The sequence below is a fragment of the Echinops telfairi genome, unplaced genomic scaffold, assembly GCF_000313985.2.
Source record: "Echinops telfairi isolate 266 unplaced genomic scaffold, ASM31398v2 ScPeMD7_7424;HRSCAF=8462, whole genome shotgun sequence".
Taxonomy (NCBI): Eukaryota; Metazoa; Chordata; class Mammalia; order Afrosoricida; family Tenrecidae; genus Echinops; species Echinops telfairi.
In genome coordinates, this window is record NW_022111324.1 from 9,614,782 (window position 1) to 9,632,956 (window position 18,175).

Sequence of the window (18,175 nt, forward strand, 5' to 3'; positions counted from 1 at the left end):
AGGTCTGGAGGTCTTAGTTCCAGGGGAAGATCCTATCTGGAGACACAGCACTGCTTCCATTGGGTTGGAAGCTAAGCATGCCCCCTGGATATTTTGGACTCCTTGTGCCTCTGGATCAACAGGCAAAGAAGGTATTACTGTATTTAGTGATGTGATTGATCCTGATTCCCAAGGGGAAATTGCATTAATATTGCATAATGGAGATAAAGAAGAATATGTCTGGAGTCCAGGAGATTTCTTCAGTCATCTCTTAGTACAACCATGCCCTGTGATAAAAGTCAATGGTCAACTACAGCACCTCAATTTAGACGTGACTATTAATAGCCAAGACTCTTCAGCAATGAAGATTTGGGTCACACTACCAGGCAAAGAACCATGACCAGCAGAGGTACTTGCTGATAGCAAAAGAAAAATGGAATGGGTAGTGGGAGAAGATAGTCCTAAATACCAGCTGTGGCCATGTGACCAGCTGTAGAAACGAGGGCTGTAATTGTTATAAGTAATTCCTCTTTGCATGTATGCACCAAATAGTTTTCTTTTGTTCACTTATAAAATATACGATGAACATGGGGTTGGTGCATTTTCAGTTGTACACGTTAGTTGCGGCATGCTGGGCACCAGTATGATTGTATTATTGTCTTTCTTTGGTGAGTAGATAAGGTTAAAGTTTGAGACAGAGGTGATCATTGAAATTGTTGTGGATGCTGTTAGGTGCCATCAAGTCGGTTCCAACTCATAGTGACTCTATGTACAACACAATTGAAGCGCTGTGCACAGGTGTCAACTTGACAAGGAGTGGTCTGTGTTGGCTAAGGATTTATGTCAGCTATATACACCTGGGTAAGGTTAGGGATGGAGCGCAACCTCTCAATTGGGTCGAAGCCTAATGAAAACTCCTTGGGTGTGCAGCCTTGTGCGTAAGAAAGAGACTGAGTAGAGTCCCTGTGGCCCTTTGCCTTTTGCTGGAGCTAGACCTTGCATCTGGTGCCTCCGTCTTCTGTTCCATAGGCTACCAATCCCAGGAGCATCGGTGGACTACAGACTATGGAGCCATTCATCCAACTTCAGATTCCATTTACCTCTCCATCTGCCAGCCTGTGCCCCCTGCCACCTCAACTTCATCACCCTGCTTCCTGTTTGCCAGCTTCCATGCGTCAAGAAAAAGCCTGACTTGAACCAGACTGAACTTACTTCCTTCTACGCCATGTAAGCCATTTCTCCAACTCAATCTCTTTCTGGTTTTGCTCCTCTAGAGAACCCAACCTAACTCAGCTATCATGTGTGTCACACTACACAAAGCAGGAGAACAGGCGGGAAGGACAGCTAACCCCAAATGACCCATACACAGTTTGTCTGAATGAGTCTAGAGCAGGAGTCCAGAAACTGTGGCTCACAAGCCATATGCGGCTTTCGGTACATATATGTGGCTCTGAAGTAAATTCGAAAAAAAATGTAAAGGATATTAAAAAAAATAATAATTTATCAATTATCAAGGGTTCATGAGGGAGGGAGGGAAAGAGGGTAAGGAAGGGAGGGGTAAATGAGGAGCTGATACCAAGGGATCAAGCAGAAAGAAAATGTTTTGAAAATGATGGTGGCAACAAATGTACAAATGTGCTTGAACACAATGGATGGATGGATGGATTGTGATAAGAGCTGTATGAGCCCCAAATAAAATGATTAAAAAATTTTAAATGATATTATTCAGATAAAGTGATTTCATTCTAGATCTTGAATGATTTTTAAATTGTTGTGAGGGATAGGATTGGTTCTTCTGTCTCAAAAGTTGGCCGAGCCCTGGTCCAGAGACTCAGAAGGAAGCAAACTATCATTCTGTTACAACCCCTCTGGGCTCATTAAACTAGATCATAAGCTCCCTCAGGGCAGCCTCTGTGTCTGTTTTGTCCACTCTTGCATCCACAATGCCTGCCTAGTTCAGTGTCCAGCCCATAGCAGCTACTCCATCTGTTGTGTGAGTGAATTAAACTTTCAGGGCCCCAAAGATTTCTGGTTAGCTGTTTCAGTCAACATTAAAAGCAGGGCCAGTTTTCCAGGTGTGCCCTGTGCCAGTAATTGCATAAGGCCCTGAGTTCCAAAGGGCCTTCTGGTTTAATGATTTGCTGTCTCTGTTCTGAAATTCACAATAAGACAAACAAGAAACTTCAATTTTCACTTTGCACTGGATCCTATGAATTATATATAACTCATCCTGGTTCAAAACACTGGTATGTGTTTCAAGAAAATGTTACCAAGTGGCTATTTTACAGAGGTATGAATGTCAGATTATCTATAGGGCTTGTGCTTTGAGAATGATGATGGCAACCAATGTGCTTGACACAATGGATGTATGTATGGATTGTGATAAGAGTTGTATGAGCCCCCAATAAAATGATTTAAGAAGAAGAAAAAAAGGAAGTTGTCTCTTTAAGATTAGAAGTATATTTATATCTCAGGCTTACCTGAAATGCTGGATCGGGGTTTTTCTTTCTTAAAATATGCTTCATACTCTCTGTAAACAATTTTCTTAAAGGAAATTCCAGAAGTATTCAAGCTGGAAATGAAATACAAACTTATTTGAAATACATTCAGCTGTGCATGACATCTACTTCTCCTAGTATGAAAAGGTAGACTCTCGTGTCCTCAGAATTCCAGTAGACATAACAGCAACTTTATTATATGCTAGAAACCCAAGCTTTTATAAGCATGGACACTAGACGCAGCTAGTGAACTGCAGGGAAACGTGTGAGAGCCGGAACTCAGTGGGACTGCCTTGTTTTTCCAGGCCTTCCAAGCACTCTGCCTTTGATGGGGTGCAATCTTCCCAGTTTTCTCCCTCTTGTTTTAGTGGGACATTTTAGTTTTCATTTTCATTTTCTTTCTCTGCCAGACTTCCACCTTACACTAGACTGGTTTTCATAGGGTTTGTAGTCATTAATAATCTCTTCAAAAATACTCCATTATCATAGCAATTCTCCCATGTCTTTAATTAGTTGCCATGCAGTTGATTCTGGCTCATGATGACTCCGTGTGTGTCAGAGTAGAAGGTGCTCCATCGGGTGTTCCAAGTTGGTTTTCTGGAAGTACACCACTTAATCTTTCCTCTGAGAGGCAAACTTCCAACCATTTTTAGCAGCCAAGCATGTTAGCCATTGGCACTCCCTGGGACCGTCCTTTCTGCAGGGCTCAGCGGTTGGAAACACCAGCTGCTCCTCAGGAGAGGGTAGGCTCTCCAGCCCCAGAAGAGGATCGAGTCTCAGCAGGCCATTCTCCTCTCTTCTGTAGGGTTGCTGTAAGTCGTGATCCATGTGATGGCAGCTCATTTGGGTTTGTTGTTTGTTAGTTTACTCCCATTACAAGGAGCCCAGGTAGCATAATGGGGTATGTGTGGGGCACTAACCGCAAGATTAGCAGTTCCAAACCATCATCTCCTCTTTGGGAAAAGACTTATAGCCTTGCAAACCCCAAAGAACAGTTCTAGTCTGCATTCTCGGGTCACTGTGCATTGAAATCAAATCAATGGCAGTGAGTTTTGTTTGTGGGGGTTTTGTTTTGTCTGTTGGTGACTCCTGTTAAACAAATCTTCTCTAAAGAAGAGCCCACAATAATCATGCAAATCCAAACATTCAGTTTAAATTCTAAATGATAAAAGATATGAGCAAGTTTTTATGAAGAGACATTTGAGTTATTTTTCAACTCCACGAAATAGTTTTATGCTCCTAGGGAACATGGTGAAGAACTGAAACAGGAGGCTTCTTCCAGTTGAGAGAAGTGGGGTGGCTAATGCAGTAAAGCAAAGTCTCAAACAGGGAAAAAACCTGTCTGAGGAGTCACTATCAATAAATGGCAGACACAGGATTTGAAGAGTTGTACCCACTGCATTCGTGGTAAAGAAATTCAGGGAGTGGGAAGCAGGCAGAGTATTGGAATTCCCTGTCTTTTATTCTGCGCCTCTGAAGATGGGACACAAGCCCATCTTAGGGCACAGCATAGAAACCCACCACGCTTGCCCTGACTCCATGTGACATGAAAAAAGAAACTGCCATCGAGTTGATACCAACTCACAGTGACCCTGTGAGCATCAAGAAGTTGTCAAGTTTAATACTTTCTATATCCCCAGAATAAATGATATAAGCATTGGGGACAAAATTAGTATCTACCAAGTTGGTTTGGAAGCCCTTGTGGCATAGTGGGCTATGATTTGGGTTGCTAACCACCAGGTCAGCAGTTCAAAACCACGTGTCACTTCATGGAAGAAAGACGAGGCTTTTTACTCTCATAAATCTACAGATGCAATTCTACCCTGCAGGGTCACTATGAGTCCATACAGCACAGTGACTAATAACTCAGTCTGTAGACTTGGTATCTGGGTTTGAATCTGATTTCCACCCCTTTTTACTGTGTAATCTTGAAAAGTTGACTTACTCTATTTGTGTCTCTGTTTCTACAACTGTAAAGTAGGAATAGAAGTGTAATCTCCCCTTGGAACTGCTGTATTAATTAAAGTGATGCATGCAAAGAGTTTAATGACACATTATGATTACTGAGTTAGGGTTAACGATTGATATAAGTTGGAAAGCACAATAAAAGTTGACGGTTATCCTTGAGGGTTTTTTTTTCTTCAGGTTTTTCCAGTGAGCAGAAAAACCATGATTGTAATAGTGCCAGCAATATTGACTACGCAAGATATAGAACTGTGTTAATGCTTTAGGGGCATAAATAAGTACTTTTGGAACAGCTACTATTGGAGATCATGCATTCTCAGTGGCTGGAAGCATTCAAAGTGGACAGCCACTGGCAGGCACATGATAGTTAAGGGTATGGGCTAGTAGGAGGTTCAAACATGGAAGTTGATAATGAACTAAATGTTATCTTGCAGTGCTTTTAAAGAGTACTGACAGGTATGTGTTGGACTGCTCAGCACAAGGTCAGTGGTTCAAATCCATCAGACACTCTGAGAGAGAAAAATGAGGTGATCCAAATCCATAAAGATTTATAGCCTCAGAAACCTATATAGGATTGCTATGAGTCAGAATGACTCAATGGTAGTCTGTTTGGAAGTGAGCTGGACTCCCTTGAGCCCAAGAATCCTAGGATTCTGTATGTGAGCTTAGGTTTCTAATGGGGAAATCCACAATAATTAATTTTTCTTTAGCATAATGGAAAAGTAACACTCCCTCCCTCATCTCCTGGCCAAATCTTGAAATACAGAAATAGAGATGTGGTGTAAAGTCTTCACTAAGAAGCATCTCTTCTTTGTGTGAATTAATCTCACATAAATTATTTTGTTTTGTCTTAAAGGATTGAAGATAAACAAGTGGCCATCTAGCTGAGAAGCAACAACGCCCACATGGAAGAAGCACACCAGCCTGTGTGATCACGAGGTGTGGATGGGATCAGGTATCAGGCATCAAAGAACAAAAAAAATCAAATCATTGTGAATGAGAGGGAGTGCGGAGTGGAGACCCAAAGCTCATCTGTAGGCAACTGGACATCCCCTTACAGAAGGGTTGTGGGGAGGAGACGAGCCAGTCAGGGTGCAGTGTAACAATGATGAAACATACAACTTTCCTCTAGTTCTTAAATGCTTCCTCCCCCGCCCACTATCATGATCCCAGTTCTACCTTACAAATCCAGTTAGACCAGAGGATGTACACTGGTACAGATAGGAACTGGAAACACAGGGAATCCAGGACAGCTGAACCCCACAGGACCAGTGGTGAGAGTGGGGATACCGGGTGGGTGGAGGGAAGGTGGGGTGGATAGGGGGAACCGATTACAAGGATCTACATATAACCCTCTCCCTGGGGGCCAGACAACAGAAAAGTGGGTGAAGGTAGACGTCAGACAGTGTGAGACATGACAAAATAATAATTTCTAAATTATCAAGGGTACATGGGGGAATGGGCAGGGAGGGAGTGGGGAAAAATGAAGAGCTGATACCAAGGGCTCAAGTAGAAAGCAAATGTTTTGAGATTGATGATGGCAACAAATGTACAAATGTCTTGACACAATAGATGGATGTATGGACTGTAATAAGAGTTGTATGAGCCCCCAATAAAATGATTTTTTAAATGGATGAACTAAAATAATAAGCATGAGAGATTTTTCATTTATGAGATGTAGTGACATGATTTTAAAAATAACATAAGGGAAGAACCTTAGGATGAAAAACATATTTTTAAGAAAATTTAGCATCATATATGTTAGTGACTGAATAAGTTTCCTCAAATATTGCCAAAAACATTCACTTCAGATCTTGAGGATATATGATAAACCCATTTCCCCTCTTAAAGGCTTTGACCTGCTAATATTTGATGAATTAAATTTGTAGATTTCTATCTTCTGCAAAAACATAGTGGTAAGAACTATCTATCTCCCTCAAACCCACTGCTATCAAGGTCGATTCCACCTCGTAGGAACCCTATATAGAGCTATTGAGACTGTAAACCGTCATGGGCTTGGATAGCCTTCTCTTTTGCCTGAGAGCGACGGGTGGGTTTGCTGATTCTTCAGTCAGCAGCCTTGTGCCTAACCCACAGCGCCACCACGGGCTACTTAAGAACCATCGATACAAGAGGAAAGTGGTGGTCGCGATCGAAAAGATGCGATGGTGTGTTTCGGTGATATGACTGAGGGAGAACCAATCGGAAAAGCAGGGCCCGAAGGGCTGCACAACTCGCAGAAAGTGCTCCATGTCCCTAGACGGTACCCGTCGGAACTCTGGAAATGGCCTGTGCTCTGTTTTCTGATATATCTTCTGAACAGCAACACCTATATATATGTGACATACAGAACGCAACACCGGGCTCAGACAGCCCACCACCTGTGAGGAGGGCACAGGCAGTGCTTCGTCCCCTTTTACAGCGTCTCGTCGCTGAGTCAGAACGGACTCAGCGGCACCTCACAACAAGGCCCAGGGTCGTGTCTCTGTGGCTTCCCTTCCAGGAGGATCGTTCAGCTCTAGAAGCAGAGCGGTTTAGAACAAGTTCCTTGTTCGAAAGGCAAGACACACTGCGCAAACGGTCCGTACGAAAGCGCCAGCGAGAACTGGCACGAGCCGTGCTTTCAAAATATTGACTGTGGGTCTGCACTTTCTTCCGACAGCCTTGACCCAGTCATTGATCATCAGAGGGATGACTCTTGCCAGCGTTCCGGACATCCAGCCACAGAACACGGGGACAGGATGACCAGTTCTGGTTTTCTACAGACTCACCATGTGAATCAGGCCTTTGCCTGCTGTGGTTCTCCAATAGTGCCCTTAATATTTTCTGTACTAACCACAGAGGGATCACCAGCTCCTAAGCATAAGCACAGGATAGCCAGTAACCAGGTTAGTTTCCTATCCATGAGCAGGAAAGCTGCGTGTGTTGGAAGGACGGTTATTTTCTTTGGGAGGTTTAGTTAATAAGGGCAGCTCTCCAGTTGTGCGGGTGTGACCTACCATAGAATCTTGAAATGCAATATTTCTAGTGAAATATTCAAAGAGAATTTCTTATTAGTCTATGATCAAGCAGTTTGTAATGTCCTCCAAAAGAACTTCATTACAATGAATTGTTTTTCAGTGTTAATGTGATGCCTTAAAGCCTTCTCAAAATATTACATTGATTCTTGGCAGACCACATTGGTTTTGTAATTATAAATGCGGAACACATCTTTCTCAATCTTTTAAGCTGTGGTGTTAAGTTAAAAAAATTGAGCCACAATAGGAAGTTAACTATTAAAACAAAAATATGACTAAGTGGGCATGTTGAGTAGACCCTATGATTTAGATCATTTGTGGGCAGTCTTGTTTTTCATTTTTCATTTAGAAAAAAAATAGCTTGCAACTCCAACGTGGAGTTTTAAATGACTTAAACCTCCTCTTAGTTGCACATGCTTTTTGATACCGAGCATAATAAGATAACCGGGGTCGATCATATCCCAGAGTGATTAAAAGTGAGAGACACATGAAGTCACAATCCAAAACAAAAATTAGTCCAATGCAAAGTACAGTGGGAGAGAAGAGGAAAGAATAAAAGTTGCATTTCTATGGAGTGGGGATGTTTTGAAAATGATTTATTTTAAAAAGTGAAAAAAACATGGCAATAGTCATTAAATCATCTGGTCAAATTATACATGTACGAGAAGTCCATCTATCATTTTAGAAGATGAAGATGTGTGGACAATGGAATAAAGAACAGATAACTAGAAGTTCTGTAAAACTTGGTTGTTGTTAGCTGCTGTCTAGTAGATTCCAAACAGGAGCCTGTAGATAGTGGTTACGCTTTGGGCTGCGATCAACATTGTTGGCAGTTCAAAACCACCAGTAGCTCTATGGGAGAAAGACTGGGCTTTCTACTCTGTTACACAGTTACAGACTCAGAAACCCATAGGCAGTGGCCAGGAGTCAGCATTAGCTCGATGGCAATGAGCGGGTGAGTAGATTCCAACTCATGGTCACCCGGGGGGTGCAGAATCGAACTGCTCCACAGGCATGTCAAGTGTGTGGCTTTACATAGGCAAATCTCCAGGCCTCTCTTCTGATGTGCCGCTGGATGGGTTCAAATTGTCAACCTTCTACTTAGTAGTCAAACACTTAACTGTCCCTCCCAGGGACTCTCTCGTAAAAAGCGATCTACTGCCATTGATTCAAGTATGACTCATAGCAAGCCTGTAGGACAGCGTAGAACCGCTCCATAGGCTCTGTAAGGCAATGATCTTCACTAAAGCAGACAGTCGTATCTTTACAAAGCAGTTCATGGGTCCACACAGTCACCTTTTGTTTGGCAGCCGAGCATTTACTCACTTTACCATCAGATTAAAATGTAGAATCCCAAATGTCTGGAAGGAGTGTGCAGGAAAGGTAAACGAGGGGGCTAGTGACTGGTGCTTCATGCTTTGGAATAAACCAACAATGAAACTAACAACACGATTCATAGCACACTCTGGAAAGAGTGCCAACATTTAGAAGCAATCAAGTTGGATAATTTCTATATCCCCAGAATGATAAACTACACAGCCTGGGAACAAACTTAGCAGCAGTTGAAGCCCTGGTGGTCCTGGTGGGGTGTGTGGGGAGCTGCCAGCCTGCAGGGTCAGCAGAATGAACCCATGAGCCGCCCCGGGCAGGGAGACAAGGCTTTCTACTCCCATAAAGAGTCACAGTCTGGGAATCCCACAGGGCAGATCTGCCCTGTCCTATAGAGTCGTTTTGAGCAGCAATTGTCTGGATGGCGGCGACAGTTTGAGAAGCTCATTCTGCTCGTTATAACAACAACAGCAACAACAACACCCCAAACTGACTGCCGTCAGGTTGATTCCAACTCATAGTGACCCTAACGGACATAGTAGAGCACCTCCCCAGTGGCTTTCCGAGACCGTAAATCTCTAATAGGAGTAGGTAGCCTACACTTTCTCCCTCGGAGCAGCTGGTGGTTTTGAACTGCTGACCTTGTGATTAGAGTGCAACTCATAGGCCACTACGTCACCATTTGCTCATTATACTCTCCTATAAATTGTATTTACTTACCTGAAATTTAAAAAAAACAAACCACTTTTTTAAGCCTGGAAGTTGAAAAGGGAACGCTCTCTGGAAGAAAGGTCCTTCCGCCCACCCGAACGCCACCCGCGAGTTACCTTGACTCTGGAGACTGAGGCCGGTAGTTCCAACTGATGACCTGAGCAGCCACGTAGAACTGCCTGAGCTGGGCTGCTTCGGCCTCTTGCCTCCCCCAGCTGGCCCAGCTGGCTCCCAGGACCACGAGGACCCAGAAGCGCGGGCAGTCGGGGGCCATGGTTCCGTTTCGGGTCCTGCTTCTGTTCCTGCTCGTGCTCCTGCCCGCGGCGCCCTGGGACCTGGGCAAGGCGCCCTGGCAGCGGGCTGCAGTGAGCGCTCAGAGGCAGCGGGTGGCAGCGTCTGCCCTCCCTGGTGCTGCTCCAGGCGCCTCCCCAGGCCGCCGCCTCTTGTAGCCTACGTAGTGCCCCCACCCCACTTCTCCACCCCCACCGGGGTCGTTCTGAGCCGGGGGTCCGCTAGGTCACTGCCCCGGAAGACAGGAGCTGTTAAAGAGCGCACCGGATCCCTTGACTGTTTTACTCTAGTAAGCAGGGCAAGGTCCAGGGAAGCCTGAACCGAGGTCAACACTGTGAGCCTCCACCTCCACCGGAGCCCACCACCGGACCCAGAGCTCTCACCACGGACCACCACACCTGCCTGGATCAAGGTTCACAGCCAAGGGCGCACAGCAACCAGATCACCTCCTGACCTGAGCCAAAGGGTCTTAAGTGTTCCGGGGGCGCAGACAGAGAGGCACGCTCCTCCCTTCGAGTGGTGGGGAATGAGGGGAAACGGCCCTGAATCACTTCCCTGCTTCTGCCCGCCTCCTGAGAGGCACTGATGGTTCCATGGGGGGATTCTCTGCTGCCCTGAAGAAGGTTGATTCCAGGCAGGAGTGCCTCCAGTCTGTCCCTGGAGGCTTGAGCACAGCTATGGTGCTGAGCAGGATTCAGCCGAGGTACCAGACAACACTTACTAGGAAGAAAGGCCTGGTGAGCTACTTCTGAAAATTAGAGAGGGCAAACTCCCTGGCTCATTGGCAGCCAGTGAACCAAGCCACCATGCCGACACCAATGCTCCGATCTGTCAGATGACGGAGACCATAGATCCCCGGGCTAAGAAAAGCAGTAGACCCGACCTCAATTCCCCAGCAGGTGGTCTTGGGCGATTCAATAACCTCTTTCTGGAGCTTGGTGATGGCGTTGGCAACATTGGGATGATAAGAAGAGTTTTGTTCTGATCTGGTTGTGGTGAGGAATCAAGATTACAGTCGAGTGTATAATTCATAGCACTTGGAAAGCACACAGCGTGTATTTATTATTATGATTATACTTCCCTGCCTCCAGAAAAATACATGCTCTTGGTGTGACCGTTGCAACATGGCTCTGTAATTTTATTTGCAGTTAACAGAGGACCTGAGAAGTGATGGAAGCAACATCGTGATGACTTAGTCTGGTTCCCTAGCTCCGCATGCCTCTGACCAGTTTGATGCTCTGTCTTGATTCATTCAGTAGATTGTAATCTAGGCATCTCATGTAAGGTCAAATCTGATTATGTCAGGATCTGTAACAAGTTCCCTCCTCCTATACACAAACTTCTTTAGTCTTATTTCTTTCTGTTTTTTGTTTTGTTTTGATTTTTTGCTTACCAAACAGAAATTTATTGTCTTACAGTTTATGAGGCCAGAAGTCTAAATTCACGGTGCCAGCTCTGGGGGCAGGCTGCCTCACAAGTTTAGGAGGAAGGCCTTTATCTCCTGGCAGCTTCTGTATGCCCAGCACTTCCTGGAGATCTATGCACCTTGACATCAATCAGCACAGGGATCCCAGGTCCGAAGGACACATTCCACTCCCCACTCCTCTCTTGGTGGTGGTTGGTCCCTCTGCATCTGCACACAACCCTCTGTCTTTGCTCCTTTGCAAGTATTATTCAACCAGCTCAGAATGCCCATTAAGTCTTCTCCTGTCTACCAGTAAAATCCCCACTAGTGGTCTATGTACCTACCTCTCTGTATCAGAACTCAAAAGATTTTTTCCGTTTTCTGAACTCTTAAGCAAGACTGCATTCAAATTACATAAGAATACACTAAAAACATTCTTGGAAATCTGGAATTAAAAAACAAGGCAACTTTCCAGAACAATTTGAAGCCCCCTCATATGCATGTTGGTTATTCTTTATTATTTTGTGTGAGCATTTATTGTTAATGGTTTATACTTTAAGATCTATGTCAGTGGCTCCCAGAGCTGGCAAACCATCAGAATCCACTACAAGCTATTACGGAATGCAGATTCTGACACGGGAGCCAGGGCTGAGAACTTTATCGGAGTGATTGGCATGTAGCAGTCAGAGATGGTACTGATAGTGTATCAGAGAACAATTTAAAAAGTGCAGTGTTCCTAAGGGTACTGCAAAATTATTGCAGCCCTTTTTATGACGAGTGACATGGCTTTTCCACTTTTCCACATATGTAAGCATATGTGCTTACACCCAGGTCTTCAAAAAGTTCAGCTCATGGACTTCGTGATGCTCCTTCCTATACCCTTCAATGTGGATGGCCTATGAATTCATTGCATTTCAGGGACACAAAAACTCTATTTTGGTTTTGTTCTCAGCCCTGGTGGTGTGGTGGTTAAGCGCTGGGCTGTCATCCACAAGGTTGGAAGCTCAAACTCCCCAGCCACTCCTTAGGTGAAAGTCTGGGCTTTCTACTCCCATAAACAGTTACAGTCTCAAACTCACAGTGCAGTTCTACCCTGTCCTATAGAGATGCTATGAGTCGACATTGACTCGATGGCAGTGAGTTTGGTTTTGTTCTCGAACTTTTGTATTCATGTAACAATGGTACCTCTGTGAAGGGAGACGTCGGACAGTGCAAGACATGACAAAATAATAACTTATAAATTATCGGGGGTTCATGAGGGAGGGAGGGTTGGGAGAGTGGGGAAAGGTGACGAACTGATACCAAGGGCTCAAGTGGAAAGAGTGTTTTAAGAATGATGATGGCAGCACATGTGCAAATGTGCTTGACACCCTGGATGGGTGTATGGATTGTGAAGAGTTAGTTGTACAAGCGCCCAATAAAATGATTTTAAAGAGAAAAAAAAGGTACCTCTGTATAATTCTCAGTGACTTATTTACATAACACGTGGTAGTTAAAGAGCGCACACAACACTCGGTTCTCTCCTGTAGAACGTTCAGGAGATGATGACTTTTTCTGCTTGCCAGATGTGCTCTGCGAGGAGCATGCTGGGTGGCTGCTGACGGACTGCAGAAGCTGTCCTAGCTACAAATGGCTTCCAGTCTGACAGTTACGGCAAACAGAGTGACGGACACAGATGGTATTGGACAAAATATCAGACAGAACAAGGCATTTGGGCAAATCTCTTTAATTACAGATTTGAATATCTGTCGCTGGGTCCTTTGGGGGAGAGTGATAAGGAGAGCTGGTGTTGGGTAAGTGTTGAACAGTTCAAGCCCACCATCTGACCCTCACGAGAAAGATGAGGCTGTCTGCTCCCATGAAGATTTGCAACCTCAGAAACCCCATAGAGGGTTGCTCTGAGTCAAACTTTGGTGGCAGTGGTTATTTGGGGTTTTGACTTGTAGGGTAAGATTGATTTGACGCCTCTCTGGAAGCCTCAGCAGCAGAAACTTTGTAAACAGCAGCTCCCAGAGAGACCCCAGTGGGTCCTAATGGAATTCTTTCAAGTCAGAGACTGCTGCCTGCCTTCCAAAGTAGAAGATACTATCTTCCAGTACAAATGGAGAGGCATTGTGTGTCTCCACAACCTCGTCTTCTGGTGAATGAAAGGCTCCAGGTACTTTGACTAATGCTGCTTATTTCAAGTAACAGCCAAGGCACCTTCGTTGTTCACAGCAGAAAGCCCTGCTCCTGACTTCTGCTGCGTGTGGCGGAGGCCGAGGAGGGGTGGAGCAGGAAGCAGTGGTAGAGTTTGGGATCGTGGTACAAGTCTCCTCTTCTGGTCCAGAGGCAATCCAAAGGAAACTCCATGTCCTCTATTCACAGGTATTTACAGCAAACACAAAGCCTGTAGTTGAAGTCAAGTCTCACAGGCAGTCTGATGTTTAAAAACAGGATCCTGAGACGTTTGAATGGGATGGCCAGAGGAAGGAAGGGCTCTGAAAAAGAGACAAGAGAGAAGTACGTATATGTTTCTTTAAACAGAAAGTAATTTTTGCAAGAACTGAATTTTAAAGTGATCCTAGGGGACAGGCTCTCTAGTGCTTTCTTTCTCATGTACTGTCCACAGACTCTGACTGCTTAATCAGTGCCTGTCCCCGAGATATTGTAGGCTATTGGTTTTCAATGCTGACCTCTAAGTCAGAATTTGCATTTTGTTTGAAGAAGAAAGATAAAAGGAGGAAAGAAGTAGGAAGAAGAAACCTGTCTCCACTCCCGAGTGGTGCAAATGTTGGATGTATTCAACTGCTAACTGAAAGGTTGGAGGTTTACATTCACCCAAAAGTGTCTCAGAAGAAAGGCCTGGCTATCTCGTTGCTAAAGATCAGACATGGGACTCTCCATGGAGCGCAGTTATCCTGTGACACACAGGAGCTGCGATGAGTTGAGAGTCAACTCCACAGTATCTGGTAGCTGGAAGCTCAATGTAATCTTTCCCAGAATCCATATATTCTATCAGCCAGGATATTCTTCTTGGGGACTTCAACTACGCATGGCACTTGTCGGAAGAGGGGCAGTCTCTGATTATTTTTGTTTTCCCAGCAGGTTGCCTTCAGGGTTTGTGGGGGGAGGTCAGATGTGCAGGCATTCCCCCCCTGAGGGCCATCAGTTGCCAGACTGCAGTGTGGCCTGCTCCCTACTGCTAGGGACAATGGACAGGCTCCTGTAGGAGGAGTTCACATCCTACTGATAATGGCCTCTATCAGTTGATCCAGGAACAAGTCAAACCAGCTCTGTGACATCCAAAGTTAAGCTGCCATCCTAACTCTAGGATCTGCCCATCTTGTCACATGTATACCCCCAATACCTCCTCTTCCTATTGCATGTATGTTCCTAGATCACCCCCTCTCATTGCTGTATAACCTACTGTGCAACCCCTTCCTGTGATGTATGTCTTTACCTGTAATTAGGGGGCTTGCACGCACCAAAGGTATATAGGTCTGGGTCAGCAATAGAGATCTCTCTTTGGCTGGGCTCTCACTGGTCCTGCTCGCCTCTCTTCCCCCTCTCTTCTTCTGGCCTCTCTCCCCTGTTTCCCTTTCCCCGTCCTCCTTCCCTGCCCCCTCTCTCCACGTGGACCACCAAGCTGGGCTGAGGTGAGCAATGCTACCACGTAATGTGTCTGACTGCCTCATTGTAATATCTCTTGTATCGCTCATGCTCTCGATGACTTTAATATAATACTTACATACCTCAACCGTACAATTGTGCATTACTGAACCCGTGAGTAGTAGTGCTGGGGGGCTGGCCCTCACACCCTTCATACTACAAGGGTTGGCTCCGTAAACATTGGTTAACCTTTCATGGCAGCTGTGACTTCTGCCTCACAAGCAGAAGGGCCCTGGAACCACCTCACAGCCACTGACGGGACTACCATACGCCCAGACGCAGCTGGCCCTCGTGAGAAGCCATCCATTCTGGCAGAGGGGGACTTGTCGGAGGAACTCCCGTTCTGTGCCCTGCTGCCAACAGACTGACCTTTATGGCAGGAATGTAATCATCCATGGTTCAAATTTAACCTCAAAACAAATAAGTAAACCCGGTTACCCTCGAGTCGAGTTCTACTCATGTCAACTCAGGTATGTTGAGGTAGAACTGGGCCCTGTAAGGTTTTCAATGGCAATTTTTTAAAAAGTAGATTTCCAGGCCTTCCTTCCAACGTGCCTCTGGGCGGATTCAAGCCTCAACTTTTGGTTAGCCCCTCCAGTGTGTTAGTGGCTTGTACCACCCCCAGTCTCCTAAAGTTTAATATATGATAACATCATATAAAGAAAAGTCAAATTTTATACTCTTTCTCTTTCCCTGTCTCTTTCCTTTCCTTCCAAAATATCTTCAGAAGTCACTTACCTTAAGGATTCGGGTCAAATGCAGCATTTGTGAAAACTCCGTACGTTCCTAGGTGGCTGAAAGAACAGAAACACCAGGATGACGTCCCGGGTCATGTCCAGTCCCCAACAACGCAGAAACGGCACACAAAGTGTCTCCAGAAACCGCAGAACCACCCACCCGGGAATTCTGCTTCCAAGAAAAGTTAGGTGCCAGGTTGCATGTAACCGTGCTGAGTAATTTGCATTGTGCTCTGTATCCACCTGAAATTGTGGTTGATGCTTGATGTCCTGGCTACCTTTCCTGGGTGAGGTAGCTACAAAGTTCCAGTTTCAATACTTGATAATCTAACAATCATTTCCAATGGGTGGCCATGCCGCCCCCTAGGGGCATTGTTTTTGGTTTACAGAATGAACATGGAATTCTACTAGCATTTCATAAATAGAAACTGGAATCTCCTAAAAAGTATACCTCCTAAATAATCTAAGTGGGGAAAATGGCTGACTCCATTTCAACTCATAGACTCATAGCAACCTTATAGGACAGACTAGCACAGACCCACAGGGTTTCCAAGCCTATCCATCTCTATGGAGGCTGACTACCACAGCTTTGTGGATTTAATACCGGCCAAGTGCTTAACCACTGCACCGCAAGAGCTCCTCCCTGCAATGCACAGGAGACAAAATGTGTCCCGCACCCCATGAAACTTCAACATATCTGCTCGATTCCTGTAGAGGAGAGATTTCTAACTTGACTGCTTTACCTGTAAAGGTGAAGTCATTTTGTCTTTTAAAATGGAGCTGCTGGACAAATTGAGGGATGTTATGGCACAGGTTTGACAGCCCTTCACCAGAATCGTTCCTTCACCATTTTCAAAATCGGATGGGGTGCTATTTGGGTCACCAGCACACTAACAAACATCACTCCCCTCAGTCTGCCTTTGTGGCAACAGTGCCCGGAGGGATTCCACCGGGGGTTGAACAGGTTCATTCTGGTTTCACAGCACCTCCATCCCCCTGAGAGTGTGCATTTCCACCCCAAATATTCTGTATTTTAATAAGATCCCTAAGATGATTCCTTTACAATAAGCTCACCTGGGATCTTGTTAAAATGTCGATTCTGACTCAGTGTATTTAGGGTTGGCAAGGCCAAGTATCAGCAGGGGTCAAGTCGGAATTAGCCAAATTGGGACCGTGGTGGAATCATTATCAACAACAGCTACAAAGGCAGACTGATTAACAGGGGTGGGGCTGAGGGGAGGTCTTGTCTCCGCTGTTCTACTCAGAGATGTAACCTTTGACCATCTGCCAGTGTGGTACAAACGTTAACATGTATTTGTGTGGTGTGTCACTTTCTTGTTTGTTTCTCCTTTGGGCTATAACTTACTGATTTTAATATGTATGTGTAGTGAGGGTCATTGTATATATATTTACTTCAAGGTAATAAAGGGGACATGGGAAAAGATTTCTTGTAAAGAAATGGTGTTGTGGATGATCATTGCGGCCCATCATAGTGCCTTAAAAAATCAAAGTAGGAACATTTAAGTCCATTATAAAACATATCCATCTTACCTTTGAGGGCTCAAGGGGCTTTTCCCATCATCTAAAATAGGTGAGAAGACACAATGGTTGGTATAAGAGGAAAATTAAAAGGTGAAAGATAAAGATCTGTGATATGAACCCCTGGGAGAAGCCAATAGACTGATTTTCAGATGGAAAACTGTATGACTCTTCCTTTAAAAAATAGAAATAGAAATACACAGGACCCAGCAATCCCCCTTCTAGGTATGTACCCTAAAGAAGTAAGAGCTATGAAGGACTAGACCTATGCATATCCATGTTCATTGCAACATTATTCATAAAGTCAAAGATGGAAGCGACCTACGTGTCTAACAGCAAATGAAAGGATAAGCCAACTGTGGTGCATACATACAATGGAACACTGCTCAATGATAAAGAATAAGAAAACATTTCGCAACATGGATGGATGTGGGGAACATTATGCTGAGTGGAAGAAGTGAATTACAAAAGGACAAACACTATAAGACAAGTATTATAAAAAAGAATGAAAGAAAAGATTCACACACAGGGGAAAAATTAATGGTTGCCGGGGATGGAAGGTGGAAAGAGGAAAAATTCATAATTAAATAGAAGAAAGAAAAAATTCGCTGTCATTGAGTTGAATCCCACTCATATCAATCTTGTGTATAGTCTCCAAAGCTGCACATCTTAATAGGAGCAGTAGATTCATCTTTCTCCTGTGGAGCGAGTGGTTGGTGGGTTTGAACTGTCAACCTGCAGTTAATTGTCCAATGTTTACATTGCCACCATGGCTGCTAAGTAGAAGACACGTGCTAATAATGGTGGAAGAAAAGGCAGTGTAGCTATGGGGAAGTCGGCACAGCATGACCAAGACAAAGGAAGAACCTGGAAATAACACAAGAATGGAGCACAACTGTAGTGACTACTGAGGAGTCTTGGTGGTATGGTGGTTATGTATTGGACTACTAACCACAAGGTCAGCGTTCAAAACTGCCAGCTGCCCTGAGGGAGAAAGATGAGGCTTTCTACTCCCATTAGGAGTAGTGTCTCAGAAACCCAGAAGCAGGTCTA

General features: G+C 44.7%; 2 protein-coding genes across 2 annotated transcripts in view; both read right to left on the bottom strand.

Annotated features, from left to right (window-relative positions):
• The window catches only part of F5 (coagulation factor V), a 94,632-nt gene extending 84,804 nt beyond the window's left edge, over positions 1-9,828 (bottom strand). The window contains exons 1-2 of the mRNA XM_004706837.2: positions 9,616-9,828; positions 2,460-2,551 (exon numbers count right to left, since the gene is read on the bottom strand). Coding sequence (XP_004706894.1) covers positions 2,460-2,551; positions 9,616-9,773 — 250 coding nt within the window. The 5' untranslated portion in view covers positions 9,774-9,828. The remainder of the gene's footprint in view (positions 1-2,459; positions 2,552-9,615) is intronic.
• Positions 9,829-12,905: 3,077 nt separating this feature from the next.
• The window catches only part of LOC101648367 (selectin P), a 44,970-nt gene continuing 39,700 nt past the window's right edge, over positions 12,906-18,175 (bottom strand). Inside the window, exons 14-16 of the mRNA XM_045297961.1 lie at positions 17,135-17,165; positions 15,585-15,640; positions 12,906-13,675 (exon numbers count right to left, since the gene is read on the bottom strand). Coding sequence (XP_045153896.1) covers positions 15,586-15,640; positions 17,135-17,165 — 86 coding nt within the window. The 3' untranslated portion in view covers positions 12,906-13,675; position 15,585. The remainder of the gene's footprint in view (positions 13,676-15,584; positions 15,641-17,134; positions 17,166-18,175) is intronic.